The sequence below is a fragment of the Leptodactylus fuscus genome, chromosome 9 (assembly GCF_031893055.1).
Source record: "Leptodactylus fuscus isolate aLepFus1 chromosome 9, aLepFus1.hap2, whole genome shotgun sequence".
In the NCBI taxonomy this organism is placed as follows: Eukaryota; Metazoa; Chordata; class Amphibia; order Anura; family Leptodactylidae; genus Leptodactylus; species Leptodactylus fuscus.
The window spans coordinates 35,009,756-35,031,270 of record NC_134273.1 but is presented as its reverse complement, the minus strand read 5'-3'; the positions used below and the strand labels follow the sequence as shown (position 1 = coordinate 35,031,270).

The 21,515-nt window shown below is 42.6% G+C and overlaps 1 protein-coding gene across 1 annotated transcript in view; it reads right to left on the bottom strand.

The window, feature by feature from the left end:
* Nucleotides 1-19,725, bottom strand: part of EFCC1 (EF-hand and coiled-coil domain containing 1) — a 68,667-nt gene extending 48,942 nt beyond the window's left edge. Inside the window, exons 1-2 of the mRNA XM_075286955.1 lie at nucleotides 19,065-19,725; nucleotides 10,398-10,798 (exon numbers count right to left, since the gene is read on the bottom strand). Coding sequence (XP_075143056.1) covers nucleotides 10,398-10,798; nucleotides 19,065-19,628 — 965 coding nt within the window. The 5' untranslated portion in view covers nucleotides 19,629-19,725. The remainder of the gene's footprint in view (nucleotides 1-10,397; nucleotides 10,799-19,064) is intronic.
* Between the last annotated feature and the right edge of the window lie 1,790 nt (nucleotides 19,726-21,515).

The following is a 21,515-nucleotide window of genomic DNA, read 5'->3' as shown; positions in this document are numbered from 1 at the left end:
TTGGCCCATTTGAACTAGCCCTAACATATCTACATTACCCTAACAGGATAACCATTCCCTCTTTTATACAAACTTTTTCGGTAAAAAAATCAAAAATGCTGCAAACTTTTTGACCAAATAAACCCAAAAAATTCACAAAAACCTGTTCTGCCACTTTCTGAAATAAATGTTTATTTTTCTTGATCTGTTGACAGTTCCCACATGCATGCCATATCTGAAAAGAGCATAAACATGTAGAAACTGGTTATGCTAGTCTGACACTAGTGTTGCATCTTCGTTGTTCAGGTCCGTCAGGGGACCTCTAAAACAGCGGTTACATACAGAACCCCGTGGACTCCAGTCACTATAAGGTGTCCATCGTTTTTAGACTGAAACCTGCGGGAGATAAATTTTCAGCGCAGGACTTTTCCCTTTGCTGATTTTAGGTGGACTTTACGACGGAGACTCTGGCGCAAATGTGAACGTAGGCATACCGTCACCAATACCCTTGGTTATAAGAAAACAAAGCAACATTGCATATACAGCTATGTGTTTTACCACGACATAACAAATGACATGTACAGTATATAACCATGTTTAACTAACAGTCCCAGCTTTAGGGGTCATCCAACCCTTTTACCCCATTTTGTGGAGAGGACGTTTTGCCATCTGATATTCATTTGATCTTCCTGCAATATTTTGATGTCAGAATTCTGGAGTCCAGGACCTGATAAATTCCCCTTCCATAATTTTCCCGCATACAATACAATATTATATTATGTTGTAACTGTATACAAGCTTCATTTTTCTAGGTAATGACATAACAAATAAAGAACTATTAGCGTTCTGCACTACTTTATATTTACAGAGAGGAAACCAATTAAATGTAACTTGTGGAGCTGTCAGCGCTTATTATTCCTCCCTATTGTCTGGCAGTGTCAAGGGGTGAGACAAACAGCTCCCCGTTCTCTGGCCCTTGTCTCACTCTGGAGAATTAGGCCAAAGCTTGAGGGTCTCTGCCATTTTCCAACCTCTTAAGTTATTGTTACAGAGAGAAAAGCCTCTTCTCCTTGGCAGAACCTTTGTGATACATTTGCGCTGTGTGATAATAAAAAGCAGGAACAGACAGCTGAGCATTTTCATCTGTCTCCAGCTGGTGCTTGCCCTCTAACAACGCTCCGCGCCCCTTTTATTTCACACATTCTCTGTTTTTTCTACCTTTTTTTTTATTTAAGCCCTTCCTCTCACAGGTCAGGTAAAGGCCATGATTCAACTCCCTGAATGATGTTTATCTAAAGCAGCAACTTTTTTCCATTTACGGGATGAAATTCTTATATTTGTTATGCAAGTTTTTTCACTTGATTTATTTTATAGGGATTTCTTAGCGAGGTAAAATGGTCTTAAAAGGGTGCAGAATGACATAAACTAATAACAGAAGTCATATCCATGTCCCTACTGTACTCCCATCATCATACTTACCAATCTTGGCTGTCACTACGCAGAGTGGAAGGACAACTGCTGAGAGCCTGCAGTGTGAGAGATAGGCTTATGGATTTTGTATGTGAAGTGGGATTTATTAAGACTGGCGTTCTGTATGCCAGTCTTAAGCCTTTCCCCTATTAAGAGGCCTCTGTATACAGGTACACTCTAAGGAACTGACTTAGATTTCAGGTATAATTCAGGCTGAGGCCCCACATTGCGGAAATGCAGCTTTTTTTATTGCAGATTTTGCTGCGGTTTTTTGAGCCAAAACCAGAAATGGATTAAGCAGAAGGAAGATGTATAAGAGCCTCCTATATATTTCCCAATCCTTTTGTAGCCATTCTTGGCTCAAAAAACTACAACAAAATCTGCAACAAAAAAGCTGCGTTTCCGCAACGTGGGGCCTTAGCCCCACAATAACTTTCTCGAGTGAGCTGTAGTACACTGGTTGGACTAAGGTGTCTGCACCCTGGCCAGCCTTGTTCCACACCCTACTCTGCTCATTTTCATAAAAAGTGGTGAGTAAGGCAAAGAAGGAATGATGTGGTGCATCCTTGGTGCAAGAAAGAGCCTTGGGCCAAAACCCCCCTCCACATTGACATCCATCTGTGCCTGAAAATTGGCATACATGGATTAGTAAATTAAAGGGATTGGTTACTTTAGCAATACTTTTTCTGGAAATGGAACACTAAGCCACTTACTAGCATATCTATATTTTTTTTCAACAGCAATCTTCATTGAGATTTTAAACATGTACAATACAAACAAAGATCATGGCAAATAAAAGCCAAGAACAGGAGGGAAAGGCTAAACTGCCAGACCCCAAGGAGAGTAAATCCAAAAGACGGAGGGGGGGGGGAGCAGCGGAAGAAGGTCCAAGATCAGAGGCCACGTAGCGTATATCTATATTATAGTCTCAACCACAATGTTCTCCACTGTGCAGTGCTGCCCCCTTGTTTATGACAGTGCTCACTCTTGTTTCCTCTGCTAAGCTCTGGTCCCAAAATGGCTACTGATGACGGGGCACGCTACCAGACTCTTTCATCAGTGGGATAACTGAATAACACGGCCATCACAATGTGCATGTGTTTGCTGAGTTATTCAATAGAGGTTGCTGATAGATGAGTCTGATCACGAGCCCCTTCATCGGCAGCTATTTTGGGACTGCAGTGCAAACAAGGGAGAGCACTGTAATAAACAATATGGCAACAGTAGAGAACATTGAGGATGAAGCTGTAATAAAGTTATAAATAAAGTGTCTTTTTGAGCTGCATCCAATACATGTGCATATGTAATGTTAAAGTGGCAAAGCCCTTTAAATTCTAAAATGTTCATCAAGCAACTAACAAGCCTATCTGCACCCCCTCGGAAGCTTATTCCAACATTGTGCAAAGCCACATAAAATCAATTGATGTATCTCACTGTATCTCGCTCCTGGGATTTCCATCATCGATGAAAAGACACCTTGATGACATGAGTGACCTCCAAATGTATGTGGAGGAAAGATACATCAAGGAAATCACAGTCATGAAATAAAAGGCATGTGATGGCGAAGATGCCATATTGTCCTCCACTGCTTCAGAAGGTCATCATATTGTACATCCCATTGCATGTTGCTGACAGCTCTATCATTCAAAGCAAATAAGAAGAATAAGACACTATTCTTCTCGATGGAGCTTCTAAATGGAACCCTATTAAAAAGCAAAGAGGACGCCAACCTGTGCCCCTGTCCACCAGCTGCAGAGACTTCAGTGCACCAGCTGGAGAAAAAGAACAGACATCACAATGCCCAGGAGAACATCTGAAGCTGACATCTACAACTATTGGGCCTGGAAAGTCAATTCTCCCTGAGATAAATGACAAAATATATTCTACAATAGCCTGTCTGTTTGAAGCAGTTTCCCATGTTTGAACTCTGCTTCTTGCCTCACCCCTCGGATTTGTTGTCTTCTTTTAGCTTCTCAGATTGGACATCTTGCTTGGATTCCTGAACATCTAAAACCTTGACACGTTGACAACTTTTGTTCCCCATCAGGAGTCAGGATAGATGTCATTGTTATTTTAGGTAGACTTGTCCTCACATCCTCTTTAGAAGATAACAATATTCTGGGAATTGTATAATTATACTACATTTTATGCTGATTGTATCTCATGGAAAAGTATCATATTAAATGCTCTTCTGAGTATGAAATGTGAACAACAGTCCACTTTTTATTCTGGCTTGAACAAAACATAGCAAAGTTCACATCTGCAGACACTTGGTGTTCTCCCAATGTTACATCAGCTTGCTTTATGGAAAGAATGCTGAAATGTATTTACTGACCGCCCTCTGTGATACAAGGCCTTGGGCCCTAAAAAGGACCTGTCAGCTCTCCAGATAGCAAGAAAGAAAAGGGACAAATAATATTGGTTGGATGGCACTTTCCTATTTCTATTCAAGATCAACATCCACAATAAATAAATGCAGATATATTCCGCAGTCACCCGGATTGGTGTATATGGTCACAGACTAATGCCCCACGTTGCTTATACTTCTCCCTTCTGCTCAATCCACTTCTGACTTTGGCCCAAAGAAACGCAACAAAATCTGCAACATAAAACGCTGCTTTTCTGCAACGAGGGGCCTTCATCTCCATTCACAGGACAGTGATTAATGGCCATGTCGTGTCTGGTTTTTTTTAACAGTTGTCACATGGCAGCATTTAATTCAATGTCAGTGAATGGGCGCTGTTCATATGACAACTATTTTGACGGTCTGTTCTCATGAAATATAGGTTATTTCCTATTTGTGTCCATTTTCACAGATCCATCCATACATCGTAAAGTATGCGGGATCCGTGAAAATAGAAGCCCCTTCGGTGAAAGACATTTTTCATGCCAGTTTTGCACCTCAGTAGTCTGAATGAAGCCTTAAAGGGATATTCCCACGTCGCATACTCACCAGTCTTCGTTGCTATAAAATCTTCTGTCTTCCGGCTTTGTTGCGTCATTGGTGGGCGGGGTCACATATGCAAAGCCAAGCGGCAAGATGCCGCTGGCCCTGCGTGCGCGCTCATAGACCAGTCTAGCCTTCACAATGTGAATACAGACCCAACATCCGCCTCTCTCTATTACAGCGGATGCCGGGTCTGTATTTGCATTGTGAAGGCTAGACTGATCTTACCATCTATGAGCATGCACGCAGGGCCAGCGGCATCTCGCCTCTCTATTACAGCGGATGCCGGGTCTGTATTGGCGGCCCCTTCCCCCCAAAGGGTAAACTACCCCCCCCCTCCAGGCTCGCTCCCGTGCACTTAGCCTCTCCTCCCTCCCCTCTCAGAGCAGCAGATACATCACTTGACTTATGACCAGATAAGTCAAGGGATGTGTCCCAAAAAAATGAATAAAGTAATATAGCGGCCAAACAAAGCAGTTTTGCTGAAGCAATGTATTTAGGAAAAGTCTTACATTCACATTAGCAAACAGTATAGATAGGATCCTTGTGATGGGACAACCCCTTTAAAGAGGACCTTTCACCATATCTGGGCACAGGCAGTGTTATATACTGCCAGAAAGCTGACAGTGCGCTGAATTCAGCGCACTGTCGGCTTTCCCGATCCGTGCCCGGTGTAAAGCGCTATCGGTCCCGGTACCGTAGCGCTTTACAGTCAGAAGGGCGTTTCTGACCATTAGCCAGAGACGTCCTTCTGCCTCGCGGCGCCAATCGCGCTGTGCTGTGGAGCCGGGAGGAACGCCCCCTCCCGCTCCTGATAATACTAGTCTACGGACAAGCTGTGTGAGCAGAGGGAGGGGGCGTTCCTCCCGGCTCCACAGCACAGCACGATTGGCGCCGCGAGGCAGAAGGACGTCTCTGGCTAATGGTCAGAAACGCCCTTCTGACCATAGAAGAGCTACGGTACCGGACCGTAAGCTCTTCACACCGGGCACAGATCGGGAAAGCCGACAGTGCGCTGAATTCAGCGCACTGTCAGCTTTCTGGCAGTATATAAAACTGCATGTGCCCGGATATGGTGAAAGGTCCTCTTTAACATATGGCTAATGCTGCATTGTATATCTGTTTGATAAAAAAGTCAAAAAGTTTACAGAAAATGTGGAAAAATTTGCAATTTTCAAAATCTGAATGTCTCTGCTTCTAAGACACCTAGCCATACCGCACAACATAATTCAAATTTCACATTTATCATAAGTCTACTTTATGTTGGCATAAATTTGTAAAATTCGTTTTACTTTTTAGGATGGTAGAATTTGGCTTTGGAGTCAAGCCACTGACTTTGACTTCTGTATTTCTATACAGCCTGACTCTGACTCTTTCACAAATGTCTTATAGCCATGGTCAGACCGGAACAGCAAAGCTACTCTAAGGCTGGAGCCCCACAGACTGGAAACACTGAGATTTGCCCACAGCACTGCATTGTACAGTGCAGGCAAAGTGGATGGGATCCATGCGAATCCCATCCCCACTTTGCGGAAAAGATCGTTGCGGCTTTGCAAATTGCAGCATGTCAATTATATCTACGGAAACGCCGGCGGCTTTCCCGTAGATATAATGTTACGAGAAAGTCCACAGAGGGAAAACTCTGTGAACTTTCTCTTAAAAGCGCTGCGGAAAGTACTGCAATCTGTTCACGCAGCAGTTCTTCACGCAGCGCTTTAGTGCTGCGAATACGTCCAGTGTGGCCTTAGCCTAAGGCTAAAGCCCCACGTTGCGGAAACGCAGCTTTTTTTTGTTGCAGATTTTGTTGCGGATTTTTGAGCCAAAGCCAGAAGTGGATTGTGCAGAAGGCAGAAGTATAAGAGCTTTCTTTATATTCCCCTTTCCTTTTGTAGCCATTCTTGGCTTTGGCTCAAAAACCCGCAACAAACTCTGCAACAAAAAAAGCTGTGTTTCCGCAACGTGGGACCTCAGCCTAAGGCCCCTTGCAGATGATCGTGGTGTGGGTCAGTATGCTATCTGTGCATTTCACGGATAGCACACTGGCCCATTCTTTTTCTCTGGGCCCTTACACACAACTGTGATTTTCATGGTCCCATGTGCAGGCCGACTGTCTGGACCAGATCATATAGGATAGGTCCTATTCCTGTCCTATTTTGCAGCCCATGCTTCCGTACCTACTATTCATTTCATGAAAAGAGCTGCAGAAGCCTGGCCTATGCCCGGGCAGCAGACAGAGGATATCCCCGTGTCCCCTGTGCAGCCTGTATTTTTAATTCACGGCAGGCCGGTTGCAGCTCGGTCATCTGCTCATCAAGTTTTTTCCACATTTTCTCCAGAATTCAACAATACCCAATATGAGGTCAGAAATTGCTGTTTCAGCACACAAAGAAAACCATTTGCTTTTACAGGGTGTATTTCCCTTTTTTTTTTTTAACATTAAGAAAAAGACATCTATCTTTATTACACCTATACAGAAAACGCCAGCATTTCCGTAGGTATAATTGACATGCTGCGGTTTATAAAATCGCAATGGTTTTTGAAATTGTTACATCTCCGCTGTGGATATTTTTCTGCCATGTGTGGATGGGATTAGACAGAATCCCATTCACTTTGCAGGTAATGTAAAACACCACAAGTATACTGCAGTATTGTCGCAATGTGGGTCCATAGCCTTACGGTTGAGGTAGTTACAGATACACAGATACTTATTTTGTTACATTCTCCTTAATTCTCACAGGCAGGCAGGACCTCATGCTACTTTTATGCAATTTTTAATTCATAACCCATGAAAGACATATGCATGAGGCTGATCTGCAACGCCAGACAAAGTTTACATACAAGCCCCTATGTAAAATATGCCGCAGGGCATGTCTAACAATACACGACTAATAAGCCATAAACTGATTTTGTTGCTATTTTTACACGCCAAACGATATGTTACATTAGGCGAGTGCACAAAGTAACACAATATAACACATATCAGTGGCATTCGTTCTTTGAAATACTGTCCCAGAAACATTCTCATTTTCTTCTTGGCAACATGAGCGGGATGTTATTATACCGATGATGGATGTGGCTGTGATCTATAGAACAAAGCCGTCACCATTCATTCTCACTGAGCTAGGACAAATTGTGAGAAATGTGATGTTAATTACAGAAATGAGCAGATGTGACCTGGAAGTCAGGCACTAAGTGAAAGCATGGAGTCAAACTTATATTAATCTTCAGATACGCAACATATGGTCTGTGTACGGCGCATGGATCTGATCTGGCAATCACATTTATTATAAAGTAATATGGCAATGAATAGAAATGGAGGCTATCATTTTATGTGTCTAGGACGGGAAGCTTTATCAAAGGATAGCAAAAAGTAGTGTCATATGGTGTCTCTTGCTGGGCTTCATGCACATGGTAACAAGTCAATACAAGCTCTGAGTTGCTTTGAGTTGTCTGACATTTAATTCATCAATCAGATAATAGAATGTCAACCAAACCCAATGATTTCGGCAGGTCCATTCAACCATTTCATGTCTATGGGGGCCTCCTAACTCTCCCCTGACATCTGCCATCTGAGTCCGGAGGCCCGCAGTTGGGGAACTGAAGCCATCAGAGCAGAGTGGTAGAGACTTACTGCACCCTCACTATTGAGAACACATGCACACTTAGCTATACTGCATGTGTATGTAATGGGAGGGTTGTGATGGCTGATAGAGATGAGTGAGTATATTCGATGGAATACCTCCCCTGCATAGTTACTGGTGTTAAAAAGTGCCAGGGAAGTAAAAATTTGATGCCCCTCCCACCTTCCCTGGCGCTTTTTTACACCAACAACTATGGAGGGGAGGTATTTGATCGAATATACTCACTCATTGTTTCTGCCATCTTGGAGAACTAAGCCCAGATCTTCCGGGGATGTAGGCTTACTCCAATCCTTCTGTCTCTTCATGTCATCCCAGACAGACTGGATGAGGTTGAGATCAAAGGCTTCATAGGGGCCAAATCATCACTTCCAGGACTCCTCCTCCAAAGGGCAAAGGTCACACTGAATATTGATGAGATTTAGATTTCACTTTTGTTCATTCACTTCATTTTTAATTGACGAATATAAACTATTAACACTTCTATTTCTAAAAGTATACTTAGGGCCAGTTCACGTTACGTTTTGATCATCAGTTTAACTGTTGCAGAAAACAGATGGAAATTAATGACCATCTGGTTACATAGAGTCCATGTTAAATAAAAACGGATCAGTATCTTTTTGTTCTTTTGTGGGACAGAACAATGTGGTTCGTACAACTTTTCTATCCTACTAATAGATGATCATCGGTTTCCATCCGTTTTTCACGTCAATTTTTGTCTCCATAAGAACTGATCAGTGAAACTGACGATCAAACCGTGATGTGAACGACCACTTACATTTTTTCCCACACATACCTAAAACATTTGTACAGTACAGTATATACGGTATACTGTATATATGTAAGATAATAGGTTTCCCAGTAGCAAGCTCTAATAGGAACATCTCAGATACAGAAACATTTTGCATTAAGCGTTCCTTGGAGTGAATTGCGGGGCAATGTTAGGTGTAATGTCTCTTCTTGTGTCGCTATAATTTACAGATTCATTTTACAGTCGTGGCGCCCATGGCAGGAATCTGCTGCAGATAAAACAGTTATTGATTTCATTCTTTAGCTTGAAAACATGTTAACTCCCAGAGGCATAAAGAGCCAGAAATCATTAATAATGGTTCTTAATTGAGGTGTTGTAAAGCCTCCTGGTTTTTGCCAGTGGCGGTTTTGTATTTTCTTTGATTCCTATAAAATAACCAGCTTGACTTAGTGCTCAGTAATATCAGGAAACACACAATTTGTGATACTGCTGTGATGTGGGAGGCTTGTGTCTGGTGCTGGCGGGAATTTTACTTAAAGACCGTTTCCTTCCACAATCAAGCAATTGCTGGTAAATGTAAAACATTTGTTAGTTGACTTCAAAATGTCTTCCTAGTTTTTAGCACAATGCCATGCCATCATAGGGAAAAGTAGAGATCTACATCTTAGAAGCCCGTAGACACAGATTGATGCTGTAGGCACCCATCATGTAGGCTATATCTTTAGGCTTTACCCAGGATTTTTCAGAGGAGAGGTCCACATGTGCACCTACCTTCTATACCCAAAAGACTACTAGAGATGTTACCCCCTCCTCTCCTGAATTCCTATGGAAGAGAAGAGGCAACAGCAGAGGAGGGCGGGAATTAGAAATGGCCAGTTGGAGTCAACAAGGGGGCAGTTTTAACCACGAAACCAACCCCTAATGTAGGAAGATTTGTCACCATGGTACAAGCTGTAATGCTAGATTCCAGACATAAATATACAGTAATTGTAACCATTCCACAGTAGGATTTATGTCTATTGGGTTTTTATATCTGCTGGTTGTGATTTTCCTACCTAGGTGCATTCACACTGAGTATACGCTGACTGATTCTGAACGTTAAAACATGTTCAGAATGAGCGCATACAAAGCAGATCCCATTCATTTCAATGGGAGCCGGCATATGTGTGCTCCCCATTGAAATAAATGGGCTGCTTTTTTCCCTATTGGTTTCAATGTGATACAGGCGTATGCCGGCTCCCATTGAAATGAATGGGATCTGCTTTGTACGCGCTCATTATGAACGTGTTTTAACGTTCAGAATCAGGCAGCGTATACTCAGTGTGAATGCACCCTTATTAAGTTATGACATATTGATAAACTATACCATAGCTTACTAATATGTAAGAATCTGACAAATGGGTCCTTAACCAATACCTGGTATAAACTGGTCATGGTACATAGTAATATAACACAGTGACCCCTCTGGCACCATTCCAAAGGTCTATTGGTGTCCAACTGGTTCAACTTCCACTGATCAATAACGTATTCCATATCATAACAATATTCTATCTTTTACTATGGTATAAAAACTTCTTCAAACATTCCATTATTATAACATTTTCTGACTTACCTATAACGCTGTAGCTCAGTTTCCAGCTTATTTATATGCCTCTGGAGAAAAGGAACTTTACGTGACTTTTCTTCCAAGTCCTTCACTTTACTATAACATGCCAGGACTGCTTGACGGGCATCTTCTACCCTCCTTCTCATTTCTGCCTGTTCCTTCAACAGCTGCTGGTTAGATTCCTCCAAGTAAACTAGTACTTTTTGAGTATCGCTTAATGTTTCTTCCAAGTCTTTTTTAGCTTTGGTCACCTCCTCAATGTCTCCATCTTTGGAGCTCTGTATCACATTGATCTCTCTCTGGACACATCTGGTTGTCACAGTGTAACTCTGAGATAAAACCCTTCTGTTAGTGGTGGCAGCAGTCATCTCCATTGGATTTGATGCACGACTTCGATACAAGCCAACCTGCAAAAATATAAAGCAAAACAGCCTTGAGATATACTAATTACTTAGAGTCGTGTTCAGATTGGATCATGACTGTACTGTATGGCATAGAACATTGTGCTGAATTCACATCCACAAAACTGAAAATGATGGCAGTACTGAATTTTTCACATGGTGTACACCATTGATGTCTGATCGGTCTATCTCATTGCAGTCATGATATTCATCATTTTAAGAGACAAGATAGAGCTGCTGACAAATCTGCAACACAAGCTTCTAATGCAGAAGTGAATGGAGGCTAACATGGTTTCAATTTAACCCTTAAATGATCACTGTCATTTCAACAAATTTGCACTCGTATGATAGCCAATGTCATGATGGTCAAAAAAGCTAGTTATTTATTTTCCTAAAATGATGTATCCTGGTTGAGAAATCACACTACAGTGCTGGGCACTAGGCGCCTCCCTTCCAAACTGCTGTCCACTGCCTGTTGTCAATTGAGGCTCCAAGACGAATTAGGGTAAGTTCACAAGGAGTTTTTTGGTCAGGATTTTGAGGCCGTATCCGCCTCAAAATCCTGACCAAAAAGACGGCTCCCATTGAAATCAATGGGAGCGAGTCAGTTCTTTTTTCCGGGAACCAGTTTGTTCCGGCTCCCGGAAAAAGAAGTGAGATGCACATTCTTCAGGCCGTTTCGCCTCTCGATTCGGCCTGAAGACACTCTCTCCTCCCAAATAGGGCCAGTCATTGGGCCTAATCGGGAGCGGAGTGCGTGACTGGATGCCGGTGCAGTGCACCAGCATTCAGTCACGGCTGCCGTTTTTTGGTCCGGAACCTGAGGCTTACAGGAAGTGGGTGGCTGGTATCTGGCTGTCTATTTGTGTTACTTTGTTATTATAAGGGGTCATAAGGAGTACTGTGTCTTCTTTTGGAGACACCCATATAGGCGTACAGATACATACCTGTCAGGGCTTATTGGGGCGCTAAACTATGCACAAGTCCCTATGGAGTGGTGGTTTTGTGTCCCGAATAGCCCTATGCTAATGCTGTCTGCAGGGATATGAAAAAACTTTATACTTAGTTGGCCCCTTTTCCCTCGTACTTGTGCATCTCTTCATGGAAACTGGGGTAGTATACCTCACCTTCTCACAATCCCTCGGTGTAATAATAATGTTTGAGTGCCCTCAGAGTACAAGAGATGGTGGAGAAGACATAATACAGTAAGAAAGGATACATGATGGAGAAATTGTGTGTACAAGCAAGGGAAAGGAGAGGTGAGTATATACAGAGTGCATATCTTCTGAAAACAAGTGGACGACTAGAAGCAATGCAACAAGTTAGGGCCCATCTGACCATGATGCTTTTATTTTTATATTTTAGTGAATGACAGGCAGACTTCAATGTACCAGTTACTGTATGATAGATCAATTACTGAATATATTGCATGTGACTCTTACATAATATTTTATTGTGTTGCTTTATTACTTTTAGGCAATGCAATCACTTCACAGAATATTGACTCCAATAAAACATTTATTTAGTAGTTTTTTTTCTCGAATTGTAGTTTTACCTTTGATCATCTTTATAGTCAGAGTAACTACTTAGATTATTTAGTGGTTTGTTTTACTTATGTTGAACTCATCTTGAGTAACACAACATTGTCTTCTAAGACCTGAACTCATATCCCCACCATCATCCTGTTTTCTTAGGATGTACTCAGAGTATGACTGGCTATTGTGCACTCTTGTAGATGAGGAGAGTACATTAGGGATTATAACAGTATTATGTCATAAAATCTATCTAGTATTATGTCATAAAATCTATCTATAAATGTACTGACAGCAGAATTGTGAATTCAGCTGTGAATGACGATGGCCTATAATAATGTAGAAACTACCTCAAATATGGGACATATTGTACCTATTCTGGCCATTTGTGCCACTCAAAATGAATTAGTACCACTTTTATCACTTTTTCCAACTTTGACCATAATTTCTGAGCTTTAGATATCAAGAATCACACAGAGCATGAGTATATAAAAACGATTCCAAACCTTATTATCGCAGCAGAATCCCTGGATTTTACCTATTTATGGGGAACCCCTAATCCCATTTCTGCCTTAGAAACTTATTATAAGAGACGGTAAGATATTTTAGGATTCCAGTCTAGTGCTATATCTTGGTTCAGATATGTTTTCATACTATAGTTATCAATACTGAGGCTTTTCAACCCTGATCCCAGGGCTGTCTCCACCCAAGTATGCCCATACGTTCCCATTGTGGTCCTGGCAAGTCAGGTTTGTTTTTTTTTTTTTTTTTTTTTAAATGTAGATTGTGAGCCCCACATAGGGCTCACAATGTACATTTTTCCCTATCAGTATGTCTTTTTGGAATATGGGATGGAAATCCAAGCAAACACGGGGAGAACATACAAACACCTTGCAGATGGGTTTTTTTTTTGCCCTTGGCGGGATTTGAACACCAGGACCCATTGCTGCAAGGCTGCAGTGATAACCACTGAGCCACAGTGTTGCCCCTGGCAAGTCAGGTTTGTGTAGATTGTCTCGGCAAGTTCAGAACTGTTGGCTAGTAAGTATTTATTGCTTAGCCCAGTATCTTTTAGTAGGCCATCTCTTTTTTGTATCTTTTAAATTCTTTATTTAACTTTTAACATTTTATATAAAATGATAATAAATAGGTACAGCTCACAATAAACCGTCGTACATTTCCCAATCGCAGTGGGATATAAAATGTAGCTTTTGCTGTATTCAAGTAAATCCGTTACCAAGGCGCAAGAAACCTTGGTAAAAATCAACATTATTCATGTACTGTGAGTTATATAGTCCTTGAATATACTCTCAGGGACCAAATTTACACCCTGTTAAGGTCATGTTTCTTTGTAAATACACACGAATGCCAACTGAACATGGCGGTAGATACGTTGAGTTGGCTGCACATTACCTTGTGTTCTGTATTCCACATGTGTGGTTTGATATTGCATATATTTTGCTTTGTCTTTGAATTTTCTGGTTTTCCCTCCATATGGCAAACACATAAACTATTACAATGTCAGAACTGTGACTGTGAGTAATAGCCTGTAAGGAGCCAGTATTCCGGTATATAATCTATCCCATGTGGAATACAATTTCCCTACATTTTATGCAGCTGACCCTAAATCTGGCAAATACAGCTTTACAAAGCAAGAATCAATCAGAGCCAGGCGTCTATTCAATCCAGATGTCAGAAGACGGAGGTCTGTCTATAAGAAGCACTAGAAGGGTACAAGGTCAGGATAGACTGGTATCTGCCAGCACAATCTGGAATCAGATAACTTTATGGTAGAATATTATTAGGATATTCTGCCTCAATGCAAAATCTAGCAGTTCTCCCAGGTCAGGCCATCATTTATAGTACTGGTGTCCTCTTACAGGACAAAAAATCTTTGGGCTCCATCAGACAACAGTACCCAAGAGCAAATACAGCCTTTGTATAGGTATGTATCTTATGCCAGGCAAAGGGTTAACTATAGGGTACAATTGTCTTAAATATATCAATAGCTTCATTAACAATCACTTCTAAATTACGTATATGGTGTTGTAGGATCGGTTAGGGACATAGTGAACATAACTTTCTTGTGACAAAGTACAATCTTGCCACATGCGAATGAGTGGTTGGGTGCTTCTGTCCTGTGGCCATGTCCGTTGGGACACCCGATTTTGCCACCCAGCACTGCCATATAATAAAAAAAATGACAGGTGGCCATTCTGCTTGTGCACACAACAGCTTATTTGCATAACGATTAAATGTTTTTTGGTCAATGCCCCCCCTCCCGTTAGGTCCTCTTGCCAGAGCAACTTCCCTTCACTCTGACACCAAACTACCCTTATTACATGGTTGGTCATACATCTGAATATCTCTGCTCCAAGTATAACCAATAGAGTTTCCAAGAACTGTTTTTATCTGTGGCCTATTGCCTTCAGGCCCTCACCAAATGGTTGAATGTATGAGATGAAGATGGTCCCTTTGAATACATTACTAGCTATAGCCCATCTTATTATTTCTCTTACATAGAGCCAACATATTCTGCAGTATTTTACACTTACTGCCCCAGTAGTGTTTACAATCTGATTGCTCTATGATGTCTTTGGAGTGTGAGAGACAAGCAGTGTCTCCAAAGAAAACTCACTCAAACATGGAGGGGAGCATGCATGCTAAATTCAGTACTGCCTTTGGCCAAATTAACACCAAGGACCCCACAAGTGCTGAACGGAAACAGTGATGACAACTGAGACACCAGCACAATACTTTGAAAAAAGTTGTTATGGTATATGCTGTATTTCTATATCAAGGTGCAAACTTAAAGTTGACCATATATATTAGACCGGGGTCAGTCGAAGCAGAACCAGCCATTTGTGGTGGCATCGGCCAGGCATCTATTGTTTAGTTGATTTTTACTCTGCCCATGTTAGGTGAAAATGCCCACTTCTTCGTTCTTAAGGGAGAGAAGACACCAGCGGAGGTACCTTGTATCAGCTTACTACCCTCTCCCTATTCAAAACATACCTACGCTTAGCCTTGCCGAATAGTCACATAGGACATTAGGAGGAACAGCTATTGAATGTGTATGGCCATCTTAAAGAGTTCAGCGCATTGTTGGCTTTCTAGCCGTATATAATACTGCACATTGATGACGACATGAAAGGTTCTCATAAGTGTTATACAGGGTTTATAAAGAAGTTCATTTTTAACACTTGGGGAATCTTGTTTTTATTGGATCATTCTAAGTTTAGAATAATGTACATACTGTTATATAACTTTTTCTATACTGCCATGTCTGTTATTATCATTTTCTGTGCACGTGGTAGTATTATTGCTCTGTAGCCGTATATTTACAGCCAAGGGCAGAATTGGATCTAGTCCAATGAAATCAGGAAAACCTTTCCTAATGTTAGATTTGGCAAAGGCTTCCCTTTCTTACAGGACAAGTTCCAATCCTGTCCTTACTCAGCTTGTTTTGTAAAGGCAAATCTACCAATATACAGTGGTGGCCAAAAGTATTGGCATCCCTGCAATTCTGTTAGATAATACTCAGTTTCTTCCAGAAAATGATTGCAAGCACAAACTCTTTGGTATTAATATCTTCATTTATTTTGCTTGCAATGAAAAAACACAAAAAGAATTGTCAAAAAGCACTTACTTACCTGAGGCACCTAACAGGTGGTGGCAATAACTAAATCACACTTGCAGCCAGTTGAAATGGATTAAAGTAGACTCAACCTCTGTCCTGTGTCCTTGTGTGTACCACATTGAGCATGGAGAAAAGAAAGAAGACCAAAGAACTGTCTGAGGACATGAGAAGCAAAATTGTGAGGAAGCATGAGCAATCTCAAGGCTACAAGTCCATCTCCAAAGACCTGAATATTCCTGTATCTACCGTGCGCAGTGTCATCAAGAAGTTTAAAGCCCATGGCACTGTGGCTAACCTCCCTAGATGTGGATGGAAAAGAAAAATTGACTAGAGATTTCAATGCAAGATTGTGCGGATGGTGGATAAAGAACCTTGACTAACATCCAAACAAGTTCAAGCTGCCCTGCAATCCGAGCGTACAACAGTGTCGACCCGTACTATCCGTCGGCGTCTGAATGAAAAGGGACTGTATGGTAGGATACCCAGGAAGACCTCACTTCTTACCCAGAGACATAAAAAAGCCAGGCTGGAGTTTGCCAAAACTTACCTGAGAAAGCCAAAAATGTTTTGGAAGAATGTTCTCTGGTCAGATGAGACAAAAGTAGAGATTTTTGGGAAAAGGCATCAACAGAGTTTACAGTAAAAAAAAAGAGGCCTTCAAAGAAAAGAACAAGTCCCTACAGTCAAACATGGCAGAGGTTCCCTGATGTTTTGGGGTTGCTTTGCTGCCTCTGGCACTGGACTGCTTGACCGTGTGCATGGCATTATGAAGTCTGAAGACTACTAACAAATTTTGCAGCATAATGTAGGGCCCAGTGTGAGAAAGCTGGGTCTCCCTCAGAGGTCATGGGTCTTCCAGCAGGACAATGACCCAAAATACACTTCAGGTCAGCACTAGAAAATGGTGGTGAGAGAAAGCACTGGAGACTTGTAAAGTGGCCAGCAATGAGTCCAGACCTGAATCCCATAGAACACCTGTGGAGAGATCTCTTGATGGCAGTTTGGAGAAGGCCCCCTTCACATCTCAGGGACCTGGAGCAGTTTGCCAAAGAAGAATGGTCTGGAAGTGGTTGTTCGCAGTTATTTTGTCTAAAGGTTGTGCTACCAAGTATTAGGCTGAGGGTGCCAATACTTTTGTCCGGCCCATTTTTTGGAGTTTTGTGTAAAATGATCAATGATTTGACTTTTTTTTCATTCTCTTTTGTGTTTTTTCATTGCAAGCAAAATAAATGAAAATATTAATATTAAAGAGTTTGTGCTTGCAATCATTTTCTAGAAGAAACTGAGTATTATCTGACAGAATTGCAGGGGTGCCAATACTTTTGGTCAACACTGTATAATAACTAAATATGTGGCAAGCTGACTAGATAAGACGAAAAACTGCAACCTTGACACGCGTTTCACCTAGGAATGGCTTCCTCAGGAGAACTTGATCACAACTGGCTACCTGTGCAGTGCAGAGGATGAAAGCATACATTACAAACTTTTTGGACTGTCAAAAAGTAGCATCTACAGTTCACTGCATTAAACTTTCAAATTTGTTTGTATATTTAAAAGCTTGAACAGTTTTTTATTTAAATATTAACACAGAAAATATTTCAGTATAGACATTGTAAAGTCTAAATTGCACAGGTCTTATATACAGCTAGGAACCAGCCATATACAGCTCTATAGTTAAAGGGGTGTTCCAAGTCTCCCCACCCCACAGATGTTTAAAATAATAAATACACTGGGGCAAATTTATTAAGACTGTATTGTGCGCCAATCATAACAAATGACCCGACTGACGCAGATATTTAGTTATATAGAGGCCAGAAATGGATACCTATGCCAGGTAGGAACTGCTGTAGATTTCCATTCTAACTGGCATGGCATGAGTTTTGATAAATCAATCAGGCTGAGGCGCACTTTTGGCGCAAGAAAGCGCCTCCCTCTATGCTAGTTTCCTGGTTTAGAGGAATTGGTAGATTTTCCGGCAGGGGCGTAACTGCCGGAGTAGCAGCGGTAGCGGCTGATACAGGGCTCGGGACACTAGGGGACCCGGTGGCAGCCTCTACCGCTGCAGATTTTTTAAAAATCAACAGTTACCTGCTGGAATAACTCAAAAGTTCAATATGGAGCCCGCCATTCCTAGTTACGCCATCTTTGCCGGTATATACTTATCTATTCATTCAGCCAGAGATCCAGCAGAGAATCTCCATTCAAGGTCTGGGGTTCTGTTTTATCTTCTGCCTGGACACCAGCGCATTAACTAGTCAGTGACTGAGCGGTGATGCTCTGTGCAGGCCAAAGGAGTAGAAGACAGGGGAGCTGAATAGTGACTCTCTGCTGTATCCCCAGGAAAATGGAGTTGTAAGTACAGTGTTTATTATTTTAAACTTTGCTAAAAAAAAAAAAAAAAAAAGGAATAGGAAAACACCCTTAATTTTATTAATGCACATCTGTGATGAAACATGTTGTGACCTCTGATCCCTGACAATATCTATTTCCAATATCAAAATAGGGACATTTAAGGAGTAAAGAGGGACTTGGGTCAAAAGTAGGGACTGTGCCTTCCAAAAGAAGGGTCCTTGGGGTACTTGCAGAGAAACCTGCAGGTGAGACAGACAAAGGGTCAGTGCACACAGAGTTTTTAGCACTGATTTTGACGCTGAATCCGCCTCAAAATCAGCCTCCGAAAAAGGCTCCCTATAGATTGGGAGGCTTCTTTTGAGGCGGATTCAGCGTCAAAATCAGCGCCAAAAAACTCTGTATGCACTGACCCAAAGTTACAAAATTTAGGGTGGTTTCTGCCAGAGTAGCTTGTAGAAGTACACCTTATGTAGCCCACAAGCTTGATCCGCCAGAGAGGAGTCCCAGACAAATGTTGGGTGACTTTTGGCGCATGAATAGTAGACTATTGAAGCAGAAGACAGCAGACCTCACTGCTCTGTGTGTGTACAGGTGCTTAATACTTTGTATTAGACTGTAAGGAAAGATGTTCGTGTTACTTGGGGCAGACACTTGCATAGAAAGAGCAGCCTATAACCTAGTAATGTGATACTGACCGCTATAACCCACTCTTCTTCTATCCTAATGTCCCCAGTCCCCTGGCACTTACTTGCAATGCCAGGCAGCGGGCATCACTGCTCTGCAGCGCCCCCTTCAGCTCCTCCAGCAGTTGTCGCAGATGCAGGTTCTCCCCCTCCAGTCTCCGCAGCTCCTCTTCACCCACAGATCGGGCGCGACTCCTCGGGCTTTCCCTCCTTGGTACCTGCGGGCTCCTCCGCCGGATCTGCTCCTGGATCTGCTCGCTCTCCCGCCCCACAGGTAGCCTGACCGCGCCGGCTCTAGAGCTGAAGTAGCCGCACAGCCTGGCATGGAAGTGCCTGAAGCTGAGCCGCTCCGGGAGATCGTCCAGCAGCTCCTCGCACTCCTCTGTGCCCGGCTCCAGCCCTAGCACCCGGCACAGGGTCCGGAACTCCCCCCTGGAGATGGTGCCCTGTGCCTGCCAGTCCAGGTGATGGAAGACCTCCTGCAGGTACTGGTCCAAGCCGGTGGCCAGCACCACGATCTCATTGTCCAGCCCTTGGTCCAGCCCGTAGTGATGGGCGAGCGCACTCACCAGCCACTGGGTCCTGCGAGCTGGCCGCAGGGGGCTCCACTGCTCACCCAGGGGCTCCATGCTTAGTTCAGGGGCTCCTGGGCATCTTCTCAGGGGATGGGCTGGATCAATGCTGTAAAGTTTTGAAAAACTTTTGCAAACTTTATCCAGAAGAACTTTTTCTGCGCCTTGAAGTTGTAGCCAGGATGTGAGTCCTCTGTGCCAATGTGTGTGGGGTGGCAGCCTGGTGTGCACGGTCTCCGATGCTGTGTACAGTGCTGGATATGTCAGTCCTCTCAGGCTGCCTTCCTAGCTGTATCCCGGGTACCTCCCTTGGAGGAGGAGAGTTCACACAAGACATCTATGGTCAGTCTTCTGCTCCTTTTGTCTGACACATCCTTTTTGTTAAATAAAGGAACTTCTTTTTGATGAACCTGTCTTTATTTCAACAGTTGTTACAATTTCATGTTTAGGTCATGGAATCTCATGTGCCCCTTTGCAAAATTTAGCAAATCCCCTTTAGTAGTAGAAGTACTCTGGGACCCCTCAGCACAAGGGCTTGTGATAGTAACATAGCTGAAACATCACACCAAAAAACTGTTTCGCTGTAGGGACTTCCTTTTTTTTCTTAATTGAAAACTTGATGTGAAGAAAAAGCACATGTACACATGCACACAGCCATGTTCTATTACAATGTCCTATCCCATTGCAGTCTATGGGGTCCGTGGGTTTCTGAGGGTAACCACTTTTTAAGCAGATTGGGTTTCCATTTTTCAGTTCCTAAAGCAGAACCAAACAATGCTAGTGTGAACCTGGTGTAAAAAGTTTTCCTTTTGTTCCCTTGTCAGTTACAGTCACTTTTACACATAATTTTTTTGATGCCAGGGATGGGGATAGAAGCTGTGATGGAGGCATTCATTTTTTAATATTTTGTTTTATTTAGTCAATGTGTATTGTAATTTGTCTTTTTTTTAATTTAAACTTAGGTATTGTCTACCCCCCCCCCCACACACACACACACATACACACACACACACACACACACACACACTAAGGCCCATGGGTCGTCCCACAGCAATAAAGTGCTGCCTTTTCAAAACCACGTCAGTTCTGGAAATCACAGTGTGTCCGCACAGTAGTATTTACTACAAGGTGGGCATGGGATTTGCTAGAATCCCATTCACTTTGTCTATACTGTAAAATGCTGTGATTTTTCCTGCGGCGTTTCCGCTGCGGCAAATCACGGAGTTTCCATCCTGTGGAGCCCCAACCTACAAGACACTTTTTCTGCTCGGACAGACACTTTGTCCCAGTTCCAGGGGGAATAAAGTCTAATAAGGGTGAATTCACACTGAGTAAACGCTAGCTTATTCTGAACGTAAAACACGTTCAGAATAAGCGGCGTCTAAAGCAGCTCCATTCATTTCTATGGGAGCGGGGATACGAGCGCTCCCCATAGAAATGAATGGTCTGCTTCTTTCACTCCGTGCAGTCCCATTGAAGTGAATGGGGAGTGCCGGCGTATACGGCAAGCTCTGCTCATGCCAGAGCGTACACGCCGGCACTCCCCATTCACTTCAATGGGACTGCACGGAGTGAAAGAAGCAGCCCATTCATTTCTATGGGGAGCGCTCGTATCCCCGCTCCATAGAAATGAATGGAGCTGCTTTAGACGCCGCTTATTCTGAACGTGTTTTACGTTCAGAATAAGCTAGCGTTTACTCAGTGTGAATGCACCCTAAGTATTGCAGAACCGAACACCCAACATGACTGCACGGACCAGAAGTGGAAGCATGAAGGATGGCCTCTTCCGGCACCTTATATATAGTGCTCCCCTCTCCTGCAGAGCCAAACTCTTCATACAGCCATAAACTTTCTAAGATATCCCTGCAGAGTGATATGACCTGCTGGCTGCTTCTAGTAGTCAGGCGGTCGGTAAGTGGTTAATAATCTTGTTTGGTCCCTTAC